The 19,729-nt window shown below is 34.5% G+C and overlaps 1 protein-coding gene across 34 annotated transcripts in view; it reads right to left on the reverse strand.

The window, feature by feature from the left end:
- Positions 1 to 19,729, reverse strand: part of EPB41L3 (erythrocyte membrane protein band 4.1 like 3) — a 125,856-nt gene that overhangs the window by 10,526 nt on the left and 95,601 nt on the right. For 20 of the 34 annotated variants that reach the window (XM_039339129.1, XM_039339131.1, XM_039339138.1 and 17 more), the window contains exons 11-16: positions 18,153 to 18,328; positions 13,402 to 13,619; positions 8,312 to 8,878; positions 1,038 to 1,091; positions 537 to 572; positions 302 to 376 (exon numbers count right to left, since the gene is read on the reverse strand). In XM_039339129.1, coding sequence (XP_039195063.1) covers positions 302 to 376; positions 537 to 572; positions 1,038 to 1,091; positions 8,312 to 8,878; positions 13,402 to 13,619; positions 18,153 to 18,328 — 1,126 coding nt within the window. The remainder of the gene's footprint in view (positions 1 to 301; positions 377 to 536; positions 573 to 1,037; positions 1,092 to 8,311; positions 8,879 to 13,401; positions 13,620 to 18,152; positions 18,329 to 19,729) is intronic. The other 14 variants (XM_039339142.1, XM_039339157.1, XM_039339159.1 and 11 more) reach the window with 10 other exon arrangements.

Consider the following 19,729-nt stretch of genomic DNA (forward strand, 5'->3'; position numbering starts at 1 on the left):
AGCTCTGTATGTGGAAAACATTTCCTGGGCACACTTCAATATGCAATGTGTAAAGTAGTCCTCATTCATGTGAGCATCAAATACTTTTAAGAGAGTCATAGTTCACACACATTCTAGAAACAGACTTTGCAACAGTTCTAAAAAAACAGTATAACAGAAAATCCTAATCTTACAGGATTAATAATTTGATTTATTTAGCAAGTAAAAAAATGCACATATCATGCATCATATACAAATTCACAGCTTAACCACTATATTTAAAACACATAGAATACATGCACTAATATATACCCATACCAACCTCTAACATAAGATTACTATGTTTGATATACACATTTTCACCCTGTATGCGCTTAATCAGACTATTCTGAAAAAACTGAAAAAGAAAGGGAAACGTGAGGACCACAATATTCAAAGAATATAAAAATGCTGATCTAAGTAATGTTTGTAAGTATTGTGGGAATATAAATAAACACAAGAAGTTTAGCTATGGAGAACAACATATACACAAAAAAGCAAGGCATTCTTTCACTTGCCTGTGCTTTGAGATCACCATCTTCCTCCTGATCTGACTGTTTATGTAGGAAAAAAACCAGAAAATATTATCTTACTAATAAAAATCATTTAATAGGTATAATAATCATCACAATGTTTTTAAACAGTTCATACTGATCAAATGAACAACCTATTCAACGCACTGGCATCTCTGCTGGCATAAACCTCCACCCAGATGCATCTGTTTTAAAAGCTATCTCAAAATGTTTTGGGAGCAGGCAAAATGTATATATAAACAGAGATAACTGAAATTAGTGGAAAACTTTTTCATCTAGAAACTATTTATGCACTGTCATAGGACATACCCCCATATGGCATAGGGCCTGGTTACTTAAGGGAGAGCCTGTCTTCCATAGCACCTGCTTGGCCAATTCAATCCTACAGTGTTTTCATTACTAAATGGTATCACCTATGCTAAAATTCAGATTATCTAAGGTATATGATATATTCTTTGACAACAAATTCAGAGCAACAGTACACACCTCTGTGGCAGTGGTTTCACCATCTGCTGCAGTGTCAGTTCTTTCACTGTCAGTCTGAGTTATATAACAGGTTCCAAGAGGAAAACAAGAATAAGAAATAAACCCAATTTGTAATTAAACAAAATCATAGGTTGAATGGTCAAATCTACATTCTCGTGAACTGCACTATAATCATTTTTCAGACAAATGATAATTTAAAACAAGCATAATCCAAAACAACAGATCAGACAGCATTAAGATCAAGGCATACTGTACAAAGTAGTGGCTTTTGCGTTACACAAAATCATTAAATTGCGAAGCTTGAAGGAACACAAGGATCACCTAGTACAATTCTCTGCAATATGCAGGAACATCAATTAAGCCATCCTTGACGTTGGTTAGCCAAACAAAACCTAATCAGAAAAAGACGATTTTTTCTTTATTTTTTCTAAAGAGAGCCACTGACTGAAATAAGCAACAAAATGTGCTAACTATAATCTAAGTATAATTTAATGGAGGGGGGGGGGAGAGAACCCTGTACATTTTATAATGAGACATTATAAAAATATTGTTCTATAATTTGTTCCTTTAGAGAAGGAAAATCTATTTTAACAGTCCCTTGATTTTAGCCCCTTATTTGCACAAAGATTTTTTCTCACATGGTTTTAAGGCTGTCTGCATTAGCAAAGTTTTAACAAACATACAAACAGAACAAATTTAGCTTGAACAGAATTAACATTTCTCAACATTTAAATCTGATCTGGCTGCAAAAGAATCTTTTTATGTAAAGCTATATTTTCTATCAGTGTTTATAAAACATAGCATTGTATTTTTAAGTAACATTTAGAAAGTACAAATGATCAAAGTAAACAAAGCACAGCATTATCCATCCAGCATTAATACATCTAATATGTATCATGAACACTTTGTTTTTATTAATACTGTCTAACAATGAACAACAAAGAGATTTAAAAAATACTTTAAAATAAATGAATAAAACACTGAATGGGGTTATTATGAAAAAAATCAGGCTATGAGCTATGACAGTTATACAATGATCCAAGGGACTGAAATATGTTTGAAAATATTCATTTAAGACAGAGCGGTTATTCTGTATAGGTAGGTAGATATATAACACGCAGTCCAAATGTTTTGGACTATAACTACACAGTCCCTTGCCATGCTGGTTGGGACATATAGGAATTGAAAACCTACACAACTGGACAGTGTCAGATCACCTAGTTCTACAGTCGTTCAGAACTTCTTCATGAGCAAATGATGTAATATGTTAAACATGAAATTGTATCAATTCATCTTTTGGGTTGGAATAACAATCAAAATAACTAAGTTTACCTACAGGTAGTCCTTGCTTAATGACCATTTATTCAATGATTGTTTAAAGTTAAAATGTCACTGAACAAATGGTAGTTACGACTGGTCCTCAAAGTTACAGCTGCTGCAGCACCCCCACGGTCATGTGATGAAAAGTTGGGCATTTGGCAGCCTGCCCACATTTACGACTGCTATGTGAGCTTCAACCCACCCCACCTACCCATTTCTGCCATTTTGGTTGCCATCCCTGCTGACCTTCATGAACTTCTTCCTCCCATTGCTAACAAGACACCCCTGGCCAAGGTATCTGCTGGCCCATCATGCTTCTGTGAGGCCTCCATGAACAGCAGTATTGTTAGTTTAATTCTCTTCTTATTTCAATGCAGGAAAAAGAAGTATCACATTCATTATGTTTACAGGTAGTCCTAGCTTAATGACCAGTTGCTTAACAACCATTTGGTTATGACTTTCCATCTTCAAGGTTATGACTGCCACATCTCCCCTGCAGTCCTATGATTGCATTTCAGATGCTTGGCAACCAACTTGCATTTATAACTGGTTGCAATGTCTTGCTGTCACATGACTGCAATCTATGACATTTTTTTGCTTGTTTCTAGCAAAAATGTACTTCCAACCCTTTTGTGTTCATGTGGCTTGCCACTAGAACCATAGGTTCTTACTACATTTATCATTTAGGTATTCACATTCTTTCATTTATTGCAACACCAGTTCTTCTACACCTACTCTGCAAACTGAGTTTCTGTCCAATTCAGATAAACATTTTCTTTACTTTTCCAATGAACTGTGTTAAGTGGGATCCATTCAGCCTTTCCCCAGAACAGTGGTTCTCAACCTGTGGGTCGCCAAACAACGGGGGTCGCCAAACAACGCAGTCCACCATTTTCCCCCCCTTTTCCTTAGCTGTGCTACTCCCTTTTATTCTGTTGGCTTTTGAAAGCCAATAGAATAGACTCTCTTGAATAGAGTCTAATTCTATTGGCTTTCCAAAGCCAATAGGAATTGTCCAGTCTGTCTCTGCCCTGCTGAGCCCGCCAAAAGTCCCATTCTGCAAACGGTGCTGCACCAGTTGAGTAGTCCTCGACTTACGACCAGTTGGGGGGTCGCGGCATTAAAAAGGTTGAGAACCACTGCCCCAGAAGATGAAATGCACTGAATCATGTTTTTGTAAAATATAAATTACAATGATGCCAGTGTGTTCCAACCACACTGATCCAGAAGGCTGATCTGGCTGTATCTAACCTGCTCATAATACTGTATATGAAAATTCTCCATGTATATTCCAACTACCTATATCTGTTTCTTTTATCACTCCTCTGCCAATTCTATAATGGCGTTGATTTCTTCTTTATCTTTTTAGTATCTCCTGTTTCAGCAACCTTCTTTCCCAGTGTTGAATCCTTTCAAGTTCGAAAATAGAATCTAGTCTATCAGGAGCAATTAATCCCCAAAGGATCATTGCTTTCTTATCGATTTCTTCAGATGTTTATCATTTCCAAAGTTGTCCATGCATTAAAGTGCTTTTAAATCTTCATACAGTTCAATGGCAACCAACAGTATATATAAAAGAAGATGGATGGAATCTACATTTTTTGTTGCCTTGCTGCTGTAGTTTTAACATTAGCCTGTCTCTATTGCAATTTACCTTGTTCATTCCAGAAAGTATTTGATTTGTACACAAAGTAGATTGCATTTGGTTTTATTACAACATTTGTTTAGTGCTGATGAGCCTATCCAGATGTTTTTGCATTATCCTAAAATGCTCATGACATCTGTGCAACAGTAATCTGTCCCAAAATATCCCTGGGAAATGCCTTCTTTCAGCCATGGAAAGACTCATTTCTTCCTTTTTACAAGGCTTGATATCCTTCCTCATCTTTACTCAAGATCTTCTTGTAGCATGAATATGACCCAGAAAGTCTTGTTATCGGTTCTTGTTTTCTTATGTTGTTTCAAGATAACCTACAACTCTTAGCACAATATTCCATCTGACAGGAAATCTCAGGATTTCCATCCAGACATTATACCACTTGACACTGTAATTCCTACTGGCCTATCATTCTTACTAGAAGGCTTGCTGGTACTACAAACTGCATAGGAGCTCCTCTGTTAGATCTATATGGTTTTCTATGTTTGCCTGAGTGAAAACCATTCACATTTTATAAAATTAAGTGAGCTCTGGCTTTTTATGCAGATAAAATTGTTTTATTTTGCTATTCCCTCCTCTTTGTACTCAGCATTGAAAAACTATCTTCTAGTATCTTTTTACCCATTGCATTCAAGATACCAATTTAAAATTATCAAGGCTATTGGGTTCTATTGCCAAAGTTCACTCCACAAAAACAACTGCCTCTTTATTTGCTTCTCTTGACGTATTCCTTTGCTGTATTTGTACAAAGTAACTGCACAATCCCAGACATTTATCTTCACAATGCATCAGTATTTGTGCATTCAAATGCATTAAAGATACATTTGGGGAGATACCTGCACACATTTCATTTTTTTCTTAGCAGAGGTAGGAGCCTCACATCAAAGTAAATCTGCTAGTTACCCATACATAGCAAATACACACATACAAAAAAGGTTGTTTACCCATGATTATGGATTTTCAAAAGTTCATCAGTGCATTCCTATGAACCTCTTCCATTTCCCTAGCAAAAGTTTGTCCTGACCTTGAATGCCATGCTGAATTGAGAAGAGACTGGAAGCTGTATCCAGAAGTTGGCAAAATAGCGCTCACCTCTAGCAAACATACTCCTTGGCTACAGAATTCCTAGTAGTGTCTTTGTTCCAGAGAATCATTCATATGTATAAATATAAAAACTACTACTCAAAGAACCAGAGTTATAAAAAGCCTATTCCTTTTTGATCACTCTGCTTTGGGTTGAACTAGACTTATATTCAGATGCAAGGAGAAACACTACGTCACCAACACCAGTCCTTGCATGATCTTCATTAAACTGACTGTTAAAGACTAGGATAACACTGAGACAGCAAGGGGTGTGGGAATATTAGCAGCTCTAAAGTACGTTCTGGGATGCATGTGGAGGGAAAAATTGCCAGATTATCATTTACTTCTTTTTAATTTTAATTTACAGTATTTTATGACCAGCCAAGTCCAAAATAAATTTCCTAACCAATTATTTGTGAACAAGCTAAGCTCCCTTTTCAGTGGGAGTGATTTTGTGAGATGATCAATGAAATGCTCTCAAATCCAAATGTGCTTGTTGACATAAAATGTTATATATTTCTGGTGTGTACGGTTAAGCTATAAAATTACAGCATAAATTGCTTTACTAAGAACCAGGGCTTTTTTTCTCATAGAACGCCCAAAACGGAGTTTCGGCACCTTTTTGGGATGGAAACTTATAGGGTAGGCAAGGCGGTTGTATGACATGTGTGGGTTCTGGCACCTTTTTTTTTTTTTTAAGAAAAAAAGCACTGCCAAGAACAGTTGTTAAAGTTGTTTTAAATAAAATTTGTACTGATATATTTAGTATGATGATATTTATAACAACCAGTGTATCTGTTGGACTAAACTCCCTTAATTCCTATTAACAGGAGGATGCAGTTGAATATATCTACAGCATAAAGAATGAAGGCAACAGTTTCAAATAAATAATATAAAAGAGCTGCTTATGTCACTACAATTTCATTAAAACAACTAAATCAATTTATTTATTTTGGGGCACAAAGTTTATTTCCATTTAGTGATTGTATAAAATAAAAATTAATTTTAAAACTAATATGCTGTAGTTATTTGGGAATAAGTCCTATTAAATAGAAATATATTGTAGTCAGCAATTAAATTGTTAACAATTAAAGCATTTCTTCACTCCAAAATAATACTTTCCTGTTAATCAGTATGGCAGTTGAAGATTTACTTTTCTCAGAATAGAATCAGCCATAATTCTACAGGTTACTGTACAAATCCTAAATAAATTGCAAGGAATATATGATATACCTATCCAGTTTATCTCTTTTTCTCTAGGTGCCATCATATCAATATGACCCAGCACTTCATGTCTTGTCTTTTTACTGGCTATAATTCTAGGTAGCTTGTTGCTACCTTTTAAAATTCTAAATTTCTCAAGCATCCTTTTTTAACCATTTTTACACGAGAGAACATTTTCAAATCCAAAACAGTTACTTATTATCTAGCTGTAATTATTTAGAATGGAGTTCCTTCTGTTCTTGCAGAGAATTTTATTGCATAGTGCTGTATGTATTTAATCAGAAGTAAATCCTATTCAATTCAATGGGTTGTACTCCCAGGTAAATTGGTTCAAGACATGGAGGTAATGCAGGACTCTAAAGTGAGATTTTAAGCAGTTTTAAGGGACTTTCCCCCGAAGAAAATAATTACTAGATCACTGACCAACTTGAAGTTTGTTGGAACTACTACTGGATTTAAAAACAGACATTTTTCCTAGCTTGCTATATTAATAACTGCTGTGTCTTGTTTTGCTGATGTAATGCAGACATGCCAAGATTCAAAAGAAAATATCATGCAATATGTCCAAACAAGAGAAGCACCCTGGATTAGGCACAAATCGGTGTAATCTAGCAGACAACTGTTAGTCCTGGTTTAATCACAAGCTTGGTTCATATATAATAACATGATTTGGTGTTATAATATTCATGCCTTTCAACCCAGGATTGCCAATTAGTTTGCTGATCTGAAACTCGTGTTTTGGTACACACAGAACCATGTATTGGCAAATATTAAAGCATATTATAATTTCCACACAAACAAAATAATTAACTGAATTGGTATAAATAAAGTTTAAAGCAAGCACAAGTCTAACCGCATAGTTCCAAATCATGATTTGACACTACATCTGAACCAAGCCAATCTAAAGCAAACAAACTAGAAACCCATCCTATCCCATTCCAGCTCAACTTTACTTAGAATAAATCTTATTGATTTCATTTAAGCTTACTGGCAGGCAAGCAAGTTTGCTTTGTAATGAATTATAAAATATGGTTCCAGATTATTATTTGGGTTGATTGGTAATTCTAATTAAACAATTTGCAAAATGCAAATGTTTCTGTTCAAAAACTTGTAATTTACTTAAAAAGTACTTGCATTTGACACTATTTACTGTATGGTACATTCAGTTTTCAAATTTTATGTTAATGGAAAAAAATAGTTTGTATGTAGGAGACAGTATTTTGTCTTAAATAGGCTTCATTAATCCTGTAAAAGACTTATCGCTAGACTAGAATACTTCTTTGTTATACATGCTTAAGCATGTTCTTCACTTTGATTATAGGTCTTATTAAAATAAAATGCTCTAAGCAACTAATTTTGGCAGTAAGGGAAGTATAATATGTAGCATCTAAGAAATAGAAACACCCTCCAGTTGTGCTCTACTCCTGTGTCTGTATCTATGCAACTTTGTGGGCTGAAGTAAATGATAGGCACAATTTCCTGGCTATTCTTCAATAGATGGGATTATGCTAAAAAACTCAGATTGGATCTATGGTACTCTCCTCTCCAGTATACTTTTTGACATTAAATCCCTTTTAAGGATGGAAGGGTAATTTGGAACTTCATTTTCCTATTTATCTAAAGTGTTATAATTTTTGAGCTGGATGCAAGTTCATAACTATTTACTTTCAAGGAGCAAAAAACAAGCAGAATGCTTTCTGAGTTCACAGCTGAAAACCCAAAACTCAGGATTGTATTTGAAATAAACTATTTGAAACTTTCATTACCTAGAAGTAATTTGTAAAAGTCATCATTTTATACACTTTGTGTTGTGCCTAACCCTGGGCTCAAGCTACACTCTCAACACAACAAAAATTTAAAAAAAATCTGAACATATTGGCACAGACAAAAATGAGGTTCTGAAAGGACTACTGGTGCAGCATTCTAACACTGTTTAGGACTGAAACAATGAACACACAAAAAAAAGTGTGTTCTGTGTCGAGGTACACACCTCTTCGTCTGAACTGTCACTCAGGTCATTTTCAAGTGAAGCACTCAAGGAGGCCGCCTTGGGCTCCAGGAAGCAGAGGCACATAGCCAAGGGAAAGGAGAGAGTGAGAGCATAGGGTACTGAGAAAGAAGCAGAAAGCAAAAAGAAAAAGATGAAAAGGAAACAAGGTACAAGGGAAGGTGAGCGAATGGGAAGGAAATGCTGCACACTTTGTGGCAGAATGTTTGTTTCAGACAGATTTGGAAAGGATAAGTAGCCATCGTCATCCAGGAGAGAAGGGAATGATTCTGGAAGTTGCAAGGAGAAAGAAAACAATGTTCCACCTTTTCTGGCCTTTTGCTTATAATTAAATGCCATGTCATGTTCCATAGAATAAGCTCTTCCTTTTCTGCTGAAGTTCAAATCAGTCTCATCCTGCTTTTGACTGGTGTTTTTTAATGATTCACCATCTAATAATTTTTTACTATTCTCCTTAAACCTCCTCCTATGGAGTTTTGTTGAAGATGCAAAGGGACTATTTGGTAAGGACGGCAAGGGGGGTAATGAATCAATGTCAGGCAAAAGTGACTGATGAAAAAAAAGATAGCAAGTGCAAGAGCAAAAGGACAAAAAGAAAATGATAATTGGTTAATTTCCTCTGCATATAAAAGTTAATTGCATCAAGTTAAAAGAACAAGCTTAATTGAATTAAATATACCAATTTCCATGCTGTATTCTATGAGGGCAGCCAGATACAAAGTCAACTCATCTGTTAATATACATTATTAATTATCTTATTTTAAAAAGTTCAACATACACATTTTGTGGTTAATTGCTACATTAAGTTTCTAAACTAGAAATTCTCAAATTGAAAGGTTCAAAATCACCCTACGAAGGAATGAAACTATATGGGCTATATGCCTCTTTCATGTATTAGCATATACACTATTCCCTTTTTAGCTCAAGTTGCTCTAATTGTACCTTCCTCTTTGGCATTCCAAAATACAATTTGGTATTTAAAAAAAAAAAAAAAGCAAGAATGCTACACAATCGGTTATTCTCTGAATCCATGACTGTAAATCTGTGGTTCATCACTCATTCTGCCATCATTTTCCCAATTTGATCACCACTGCAAAATGGATAAGGAAATGGAAGAGGACAATGAAGCAAACAAGTGAAAGTGTGAGTAATACTTCACCATTTCAAGTTTACTTTCCCAAAAATGATTTCTTTCTTTGTGGCATTCTGAGTCTTTAACCAGAAATTCTTATAATTCCCCACAATTCTTGAAGAACATTTGATATAAAACTTTGTATTACAAATTTCTATAAGATTTTGAACACGGAGGGGTATGTCTATGAAAATACCATACATTGCTGTAATGAAAACAACAGCAACTCCTTCCTCTATTAAAAACTTAACTAAGACCTCTTACTAAAATGGAACCACTAATTACCCCCCCCCCAAAAAAAACCAAGCAAAAGTTCTTTAGGAATAACAAAATAAAAACCTAACAGAGCAAGTCTTCTCCCACAGCCTACTGAAAACCACCCATGTTTACTGTTACAGAATGTTGAATATTAAAGAAAATGGAAGAAATGGAAGTTAATGCAGTATCCTAGATAGCTAGCTCAAACAAAAGAACTTAGATCGCAAAGTTCTGTTTTAAATTCCTTTAGTTCTAAACAAGGTCTACCTGAAAAATAATAAGCAAACTTATAAAATGAATTTACATCAAAGTATATCTTATTGAAATAGATCTGCTTCCAGAGAAGTCTGTATAGGAATACGGAATATTTTCTTTTACCTGAATGCCAGAATTTTCCTAATAGGCTACATTCACCTGTGTCTGAATCTCTCAAATTGAAGCACGTATAGTATCTTACATAAAAATTGTTAATGGAAGATAATATTCAGTGCTAGCATAAGCAACAGAACAGGAAGCCTATATAAATCCAACAATTTGTGTTTGCTCCTTGAATACGGACAATTATTTTAATTCTTAATTTATTTTTATGAAACAGCATCTGGATAATAAAGAACAAATATTTTCAAAATTTTCATCCATGGAGAATGCTTTTTGGTCTAATAATTAAGGCACCAGGCTTAAAACCAAAGACCATGAGTTCTACTCTCGCCTTAGTCAAGAAAGCCAGCTGGGTGTTTTTGGAATGGTTACTCTATGTCCATCCCACCCCATCTGGTTATTGTTGTGGGAAAATAGGAGGAAGAAGGTGTGTTGGTGGGATATAAATAAATAAATACAAAAAAATAAAAAAGAAATCTTATGCATTATAGAAAATTTCAAGAGGCCTTCTCAACAAGAACTGTCGATGCTAACCACAAAATCTAGTTGATTAATAAACAGTAGCAAAGACTTTCTGTCTCTTTGTTGCGAATCATTTAGATTTATTTCCCCTGGATTGTGCTTTGATTTATAAATTAACTTTGTAACTAATTTATAAATGGAATGCAAAGTTTGGGTTAGCAATTTAAAAATTCTAAATGACTTGGAGCGTTGCTATTGGGAAAATTGTTTTTTGATAAAAACATGACAGTCTTTTAAGATAAGCTGCTCCAGAACCATAATCTTGTAACAATACTGTCTATAACAACACCCTTCCCCAAGAAATTAGGTTATTTTGTTCATATGAATATTCCACAAAGTAGAAATTTCAGCAAATGCTTTACTATATCAGTATTACCAACTGCTAGATTTTTCCCCCCTGGTTTTTGCTGCTTCAAATACTATGAACATTTGTAATAACTGATTATTGTTGTTAATGGTTTTATGTTTTGCAAATCATGAACTATTCCTTTACAGAAGACAAAAGTTATTTAAATATTTAAGTAATCCTACACATCCAATACTCCAGAAATAGTGTTATGGGGAGGTTAGATATAAATTAATCAAACTGATTTTCAGATTAAATTGTCCACTAATTAATCTTCTAATTAAGAATCCCTAACATCCCTAGAATAAAATTCTAGAACTCTTATTGATAGAGCAAAAACAAACAAATAGTATAAAGAAACAATCTCACTGACTGCAATGCATATAATATTTCACATGAGTGTTATATTTTTTATTGAAGGAGTTTCAGGTGTGCATCCTGTTACAGAGGAACTGGTGAACTGTGGCTCTCCAGATGCTGCAATTTTAGAATACCTCACTATTGATTATGTTGGCTAGGCCTGCTAAGAGTTGATTCAACAATATTTGGAAAATAAACATTGTCCATGCCGTTGTAATGGGCATTCCCACTTCTATACTTCTGCATACCAGTTTCAGAAGGACAGAGGTTGAAACCAGCCAGCAGGTAAGGAAAGTTTACATATTTTTTGATACAGTCACACTTGAAGATATTTGCTCCTAAATGCAGCTATATAAAACCAAAGTAGATTGGGTCCTAAAATAGAAGATATAAATCCCTATTTATATAGGAAAATATTTATTTCCTATTTTCTTACTACTTATCTTGGTATATTTATTCTGAGCCTCTTTTCTCATATCATTTAATCCCTTAATAATATAGGTATAATTACTACATTGTGGCATCTGTTTATTGCAAAGGGTGAATACCTTAAGCACTTTAAAGTTATATATTCCAACACAATTTCAGTAGGAATTTTAACTAACAAATAAAAATAAACATCGTGGTTGTCAAAAATCTAAATATACATTTGAAGAAACATGTAATCCCTAGAATATGCCATATTTCCTGCATATTATCACTTAGTGAACTTTAATTGCCAAATAAAAATTAAAAGAGCATTCAATTGGACATGAAAAGCATTGTTACAGCAAGACAGTTCTTGCAATATAGTCTGCAATTATAAATGTCACTCTTCATTTTTAGCCTTTAATTTAGTGTTTCTTAACTTTGGCAACTTTAAGTTGTATGGACTTCAACTCCCAGAATTCCCCAACCAGACATCTTAAAATTGCTAAGGTTGAGAAACTCTGCTATAAATGAATGACAAATGCAACACTAAATAAATTTGTTTCTACTTATTTTAATAATTTTCTATATTTAAGAGATAAAAAGTCCTTTTATCAACTGAGTAAGTTTTTAAAAAGTGTGAATTCATAAATTTTGTGAAGATACTGCAACATCAGCCTATCTACCTTCTAATAACCAAAATAATTACTGTGATAATGTATACCTATCACACCTAGGCACTTAAATTTAACTTTTTCAATTCTCAGCTTTTACCTATGGTGATTGGGAATTCTGGGAGTTCCAGTTTGGAAGGACAACATTTTGTCGGGAAGGCTGGCCTACACACACAAAATGTGCCTATCTAAGCTGAGAGAGTGTATTCCTACTATATCTGAGGTGTGCTGCAAAACTGCTGGAAAACAATTGACTATGGGAGAAATATGTGACAAGCAAGATTATGGAAAAGTAAATCTGTAAACCTTTATAAAAGCATGTTGAAACACAGTGGGTACTTAACACCTTAAATTCTTGGACTCAAATGTCTAAACTGGGTGGACTCACATCCCAAACATTGATAAGCATTGATTTTATTGTACTAAGTGATACAATTATACTGACTTCTATGCCACTATATGTGTGTCTGTACAATATGTGACATACTATATAAGGATCTGGGACTAAAGCTAGTCTTTCTAGTCATAGCTGTTCATTCCGTACAATATTTTCTGAAGGTTTACCAACAGGCAATTTCTTTGATAATAGGAGACCTAGAATTAACATGATCTGGAGTTAAAAGTAATTTCAGATGAATTATGACAATAACGTAGAAGCAAACAATGCCAAAATACTGATTATAAGATCAAGAAAAAAGGAAGTTGTCTTATAATGACAAATAATTTAAAGGCAATTCAAAACACCAAATAAAATGCAATAACCCACGAAAAGAGTTATTTACATTGTAGAACATGTAGCATATTCAAAAGTGAAACATGTTCTCTATATAAAACTAAATTGACAGTGTTCATCGTCAAATTGACAGAAAAAAGCTACTGTACAGAATCACAAATTATTTATTACCAAATACTGGTGATTTGCCAATATTTCTTATGCTTTCTGTCAGCAAAATTGCTTAGTTGATAGAATTAAATTAAATATATAAAACTATACCTTAGTATCGTGCCGTATTGCTGAAACTGGAGTGCCTTCCTCTTCTTTCTTTTGTATCTGTTCGTCGTCTTTCTCTTCTTCTGCTTTCTTCTCTGGGGTCACAGTAGTTATCAAGTTTGTTTGAGAGATGCCCTTTGTTGTAGCGTACTGGCCAGTACCAACCTCTGCAGCAGACATAGAATCCTTCATGTACATTTCATGGTTTTCATTCACTGAGGCTAAAAGCAAATGCAACGTGAAGAGGTGAAATCTTAAACAGATGATTCATTAGGCTAAGTAAAACTATATTCTGGATTAATTATTTAATTTTGTGCATGCCTACCCAAAAGTAAATCTCATTAAATTCAATGGGATTTATGGCCAGGCCAGAGAGCACAGTCTTGCAGCATTAAGCAGTCTGCCAGTGAAATGGAAGCCTCATGTTTCTAAAACATGCAGAAACATAAATGCTAAATACCTATATAAAACAATACAATATGCATGTATGTATATGCATATACAACTACTGTATTAACGTCTGATATATATTCACATGCATGCAGATATTTTTAAATCTAGACTCTTCTTTTCTAAAAATTTGTCCTAGAATAAATAGCTTCAAAATAATAAAATTATCTGACCACACTGCACTATACTTATGTAGAGAACCTAAAGACGGTTAATAGACAACTTGAAAGTATTTTCTTAAAAAAAAATTAATTAGCAACCAGAGGCAATTAAACACAGTTAATTCAAACTGCAAACTTGACATGTGCTTGACATCTAGACTCAAAGAAGTATCACTAATTCACTGGAAAGAAAAAAAGATTTTGAAGAGTAAGTTAAAAAGTAATTTATAGAAAGGAAAAAAATGGCCATTTCACCACACCTTTATTATACCAACTTGAAACATGCTAAATTTACAAGGCATACATTAGGGCTGTACAAAATAAAGAGATATTTTACAAAGGCAGGATCAATTATAAAATAGGACCTCTGTATGTTCTGCCGAATGTTCCAAATACTTCTTCCAAATGCTTTGCACATAAAAATACAACAGCATTATTTTGTAATCATATACAAGTAGTTTTCAATTTATGACCACAATTGGGAAGAGAATGGTCGTTACTAAGCAAGATGGTTCAATGAAACACACACAATTTTATGACCTTTTCCGCCACAGCTGTTAAGTGCATCACTACAGCTAAGTGACTCATGCAGTCATTAAGGGAATCTGGCTTCCCCATTGATTGCTTATCAAAAACTGGCTGAGAAGGCAGAAACCTAAAATCTACAACAAATATAGTTACCAAGCACCTGAATTTTGATTGAAAGTCAACACCATTTTTAATTACTTGATCCATGAGAGCGTTTCCTTCCTAAGATTTTTTCTGATCATTAAGATACTGGGGGCTCCTGACTCTCCTGTCTGATTGTTTGGATCTTCTAGGAAAAGAAAACTCAGCACATCCTTTGGCAATCAGTTTTATTGACTGACAGCTCATATTCATCCCGAGGTCTAGTCTGGGCTTCCTTTCTTGTGATTTTAACCTGGTCCTGCCTTCTGAGAAAACAAGAGAATAATTCCATTCCCTCTTCTATGCGACAAGGTTTAAAGACAACTACCATAATTTCCCTTCCCTTAAATATCCACACCCTTTAACCATTTCTCACAGAACTTGTATTAAGAGTTCTTATTGTCATCATTTTTAAGAAAATAAAGTATGCATGCAAAAGATGAAAATTAGCTCTCTATAATTATGCAAGACATCTGCTCATACAAGAATGACTTTTCCATTCCCTCTTAATCTTCCAGGATGCCTCCTGAATTTTCCAGAATAGTTTTATAAGGTTTTGGCAAAATAAGCTGCAATGGGTGGAGAGAATTCAATCTGCCATCAGAAGTATGCTACTGGAAATATTTTCAATATTTCAATCTAAATGAGTTCTTTTCTGGTCTATGAAACAGGTGCAATTGACTTTAGTACATACAAGTCATTTAGGACGTACATAAAATAAAGAATTTAAAAAATCCGAAGAGAAGAAAACTAGCACAAAATATTCTTTTTGCTGTAATTTGTATTATGTAATAAAGTGGAAGCATAATGAATTTGTATATATGGAAAAACTAAAATGAACAAATGAATAAAAAAGTTTTTTTACATTTACAAGTAGTGAGATTCATGAATTCAAAGGATTATGAATCAGTACTTTTGCTGAATAAATCCAACTCTGATTATACACAAGTCATTTGGAGTTTACTGGAAAAAAAATCAGAATGTAAATAAAACTATGGCGTTGGAAAAAGCCACTTAGATCAATGACTCCAAACTTGTCTTCTGAGTAACAGTCTTTCCCAATCTGTAGGCTGTGACCTGCAGCGGGGTCACATAGCAATAAATGAAGTATTGCTGAAGAGTGCAAATTGTTTCCCAGCAAGTTTATCAGTTTGATGCAAAAAGTATGTTGAATTCAAAGGAAAGCTACAGTTCCAGAACCATTAATGAAGTCTTAATGTCTTTTTAACACATCTGCCTTTCAAAGGAAGACTAACCATACCTAAAAGGGACAGGGTCTCTATGCAAAGCTTTGACCCTCAGTCTGCAACAGAGTAAAAAAACTGAAATTGCAAGAATGAGGGGAGGATCTTCTAAGGCTGAGAGGAAAAAAACAGATGAGTTATGACTGTTATCTTGGTGCAGCTATGCTGAGAGAGAGAATGCCAAAAGCAACTTCTAACCTACTGGTGTTTTGCAAAATGCAGCATTTTAACAGTGGAGTGAGTGGGAACGAAAGAATTCACTTTTCTTTCAGTGAATAAGAGTTGGTATCTTCAAAATAAAACTGAGATTTTATCCTTTCCTTTTAATACATGGATTATTTCATTGGACTTTTTGATGCTGGATTTCTAAAGTTGTAAGTCCTATCACTGTTTTAATTATTACAATGACTGAAATTTAATTATTAATATGGCATATTTATTTCTGGCTTAACCACATTTTTATTCATGGAAAATGGAGTCACATAAAATTCAGTTTAGGGGGTCATGTAAATGCAGTTGGAAATCCCTTATAGTACAGAAACCCAAATTATTAAATTTAGTAATAAAAAAGACAATTCACTAAAAACTTTCAGAATCAAATCTGTTCCATTTCTGCTGTCCTTTAACTATTGGCTAAATGTGGTAGCTACTGTTTTTTTACTTGTCATCAGGGCAAGTATACTTATACCAATTTGTAACATAAAGAAACATATAGTAATTTGGATGGTATGTAATAAACAATAGAACCAATTTTCCCCCTATTGTATGGAAGAATGCTAACTACTAGTTTATTATCTTGACCAAAAATATTTTTGAAATGCAAAGATTAAGAATGGATAACTTTTGATTTTCCTTGATTTGTACTTTTTCCACATGTCACCTTTGACAATTTATAACCATTCACATGAAAATCTGCAGCAATTAAACTATTTCTTCTAAATATATGTTTGCCTAATATACATCAACTATTTTCTCTAACACAATCCCTTTTTAATATTATTCATTCAAATATAGTGATTTATGGAAGTATACAATATATGTAGCTAAGGGCTGAACCGTGGAGTCTTAAGTGCTCTCTGTGCCTAGTTGTTTGCTTGCAGATGTTTCACTACCCAATCTTAAGTGCTCTCTGAGCCTAGTTGTTTGCTTGCAGATGTTTCACTACCCAACTAGATAACATCATCAGTGCTAGTGAATATGAGGTTTGCTTTCTGTTTATATACAAGTAGTCCGGGACTTACAACCACAACTGAGCCCAAAATTTCTGTTTCTAAGCAAGGCAGTTGTTAAATGAGATGTGTCTCATTTTATAACTTTTTTTGACACAGCTGTTAAGCGAATTACTGCAGTTGCTAAGGAACTAATGCAGTCATTAAGTGAATCTGTCGAGAATTATCCATAGTTTGCCCTGTCAGAGCTGGTGGATGTTTCATTTTCTCCCTGATAGTTTCTTGCTTGTTTCTTTGTCTGGTGTTAATCCCTATTTATCTGGGTACTGGCTGATGGAGAGGAAGTGTTCTTGTTTTTTTATTTTCTTCTTTTGAATGGTATGTAAATGTGGTTTATCTATTTGTGTCTATTGATGGCTAATTTGTCTGAATGCCAAACTTACAGTAATACCCTAGGGTTTTGGATTTTGTACTCTCTGAATAATGAAAACTCCACCAACACTGGCAGGCAAGCCGGATGACATTGCCTAGTCAGGCAATGGAACATAAGCAAGCAAACATCCAAGTTGATTCACATTGTGATTCATTTTTGTGAATACTGGAACTATATCATAAAGTTTGGTGGGAAAAAACAAATACCATAGCATAAGGATATTCAATTTGCATATTGTGTCAGTCAATGTTAAAATACAAGCTGAGTACATTTATCATCCTAGTAATGATAGCTAAAGGACCCTAAAAAAAAAGGCACAGAAAGGGTAAAAATACAGTAGCAAGAAGAATAGTAGCAGCTAAAGAAACAAATGTGGAGGACTAAAGTTTTAGTCTTCCATAGCTTAAGAACTGCCACATGAATAAGCCAGAAACAGCGACAGGGCAAATATTCATTTAACGGGCATCTTATAATAAATGATATATCATGCACATACTTACATGTGTAATCCAAAGAAGCTCAGGGGACACGAGATTACAAGAAACTTGAATCTGTCCTCTAATGCAATGTTTTATTTAAAAAGAAAATGAGACAAAGCTCCAAGTAAGGATGATTAAGAAAATCTTACCCCCATCTAGGCTGCGAGACATCGTGTAGCGCTTACTTGAGGAACGTTCAAAGTAAGGGGCAGGGCGGTCAATCAGTGCGCTTGCTCTCCTGGTCTGGGCTTGTGTCCTTCCACTATAGCGGAACTTGGAACCCAGGGTGAGGAATTTTTTGGGAGGAGCTTCCGGTAGCAAGAGTCTAGAATATATCACACAGGGATAAATATTACAAACAACTGAGCTTCTGAACTGAAATAAAAGATTTGTGTTTTTAAAACTATTTTCTCCCATCCTTGAATTGAAGGGATGTGATATTTAGTATCACTTTAAGCATTATTAAAAATGCAGTGTATAGTAAAAACTATTGTCAATTACCCCTTATAAAATGGTGTCTGAAATATTTCAAGCTATAATGTGTTTGTCAGATGGACCTATTTCTTTAATGAACACAGCAATACTTGCAAAGAGAATAAGTCATTCTAATCAGTCTGTATTTTTTCCAAACACTATATAAGAAATAACATCAGACATATTCTTGGTGTAAAGGTAAAGATAATGGAGTCCCTACGGATCGTTGCTGACTATAGGGGCAGTGCTCATCTCCATTTCAAGGCCAGAATAATAATATTCTGAATGTACTGATAAGTTTTCTTTTTAAAAAAATGGACTGGCAGTCACAAACTATAAATTGCATTATCATGCCACTTGTTTAACATAGATTCCAGAGTGAATTATATCTTCTTACAGCCTAGTTATCTATACTCAAATGGTCTGCATAGATATATTTTTGGTTGATACAAACAGAAACTAACGGTCTATAAGAGATCATGAAATAATAACGAATGAGCTGAACATGTGGGATAAATACAGGAAAGGAATAAACCCAAATTTTTCTCCTCTTGCTTCACTTTTATTTCAATGAAGACAAAAACTCTAAAAAATTCACTCAGTGCAGAATTAATCATTTATGTAGCTTGCAAGATTAAATTTATGTAGTACTAAAACTCTCTTTCCTGTAGCCCTTAACTGGGTAAAAATAAGGCACCCTTTTGAACCAAAATAGCTCTAATAGGCTAACTTACAGAATGCATCCAAAATCTGTGGGAGCCAGATTAAGGAAGGGATGAACTAAGGCTTCCTTAAATGGTCCTGCAGCAATGTATTAATGACTGGCTGAACTCACTTGCAAGTCACCCTCCTCGAGGCAGAAATCTAAACAAGAAGCTACACTAACAGATCCATGATTCCATCCACGTCAACAGAGTCAAACTGCTTCTAGATAACTTGTTAAGTCCCCTCTCCCTGGGTGAGGATCCTGCTCCATGTTTGGATTCCAACTGAAAACAAATTTAAGCGATTTTATCCATCAGATGCTCGACAAATTCTTCCAATCCTGTAAATGTTCTTATGAGCCCTCCTTCCCTAGGGAGGGATTGGGTGACTTCAAACAGAGTTACTGGGCAGCACTCTGCAGATGCAATAAGAGCAGAGAAATACTTGCATTTCACTGCTCTTACCGCCATGAGATAGGCCTTAATGGTCTGTGGTCGGACAGATTTGTTCGTTTTACCCCAGTCGTTCTCTAGCCATTTCTTGGCCC

Source organism: Crotalus tigris, unplaced genomic scaffold, assembly GCF_016545835.1.
Source record: "Crotalus tigris isolate CLP2741 ecotype Arizona unplaced genomic scaffold, ASM1654583v1 scf7180000017731.4096049, whole genome shotgun sequence".
Lineage (NCBI taxonomy): Eukaryota > Metazoa > Chordata > Lepidosauria > Squamata > Viperidae > Crotalus > Crotalus tigris.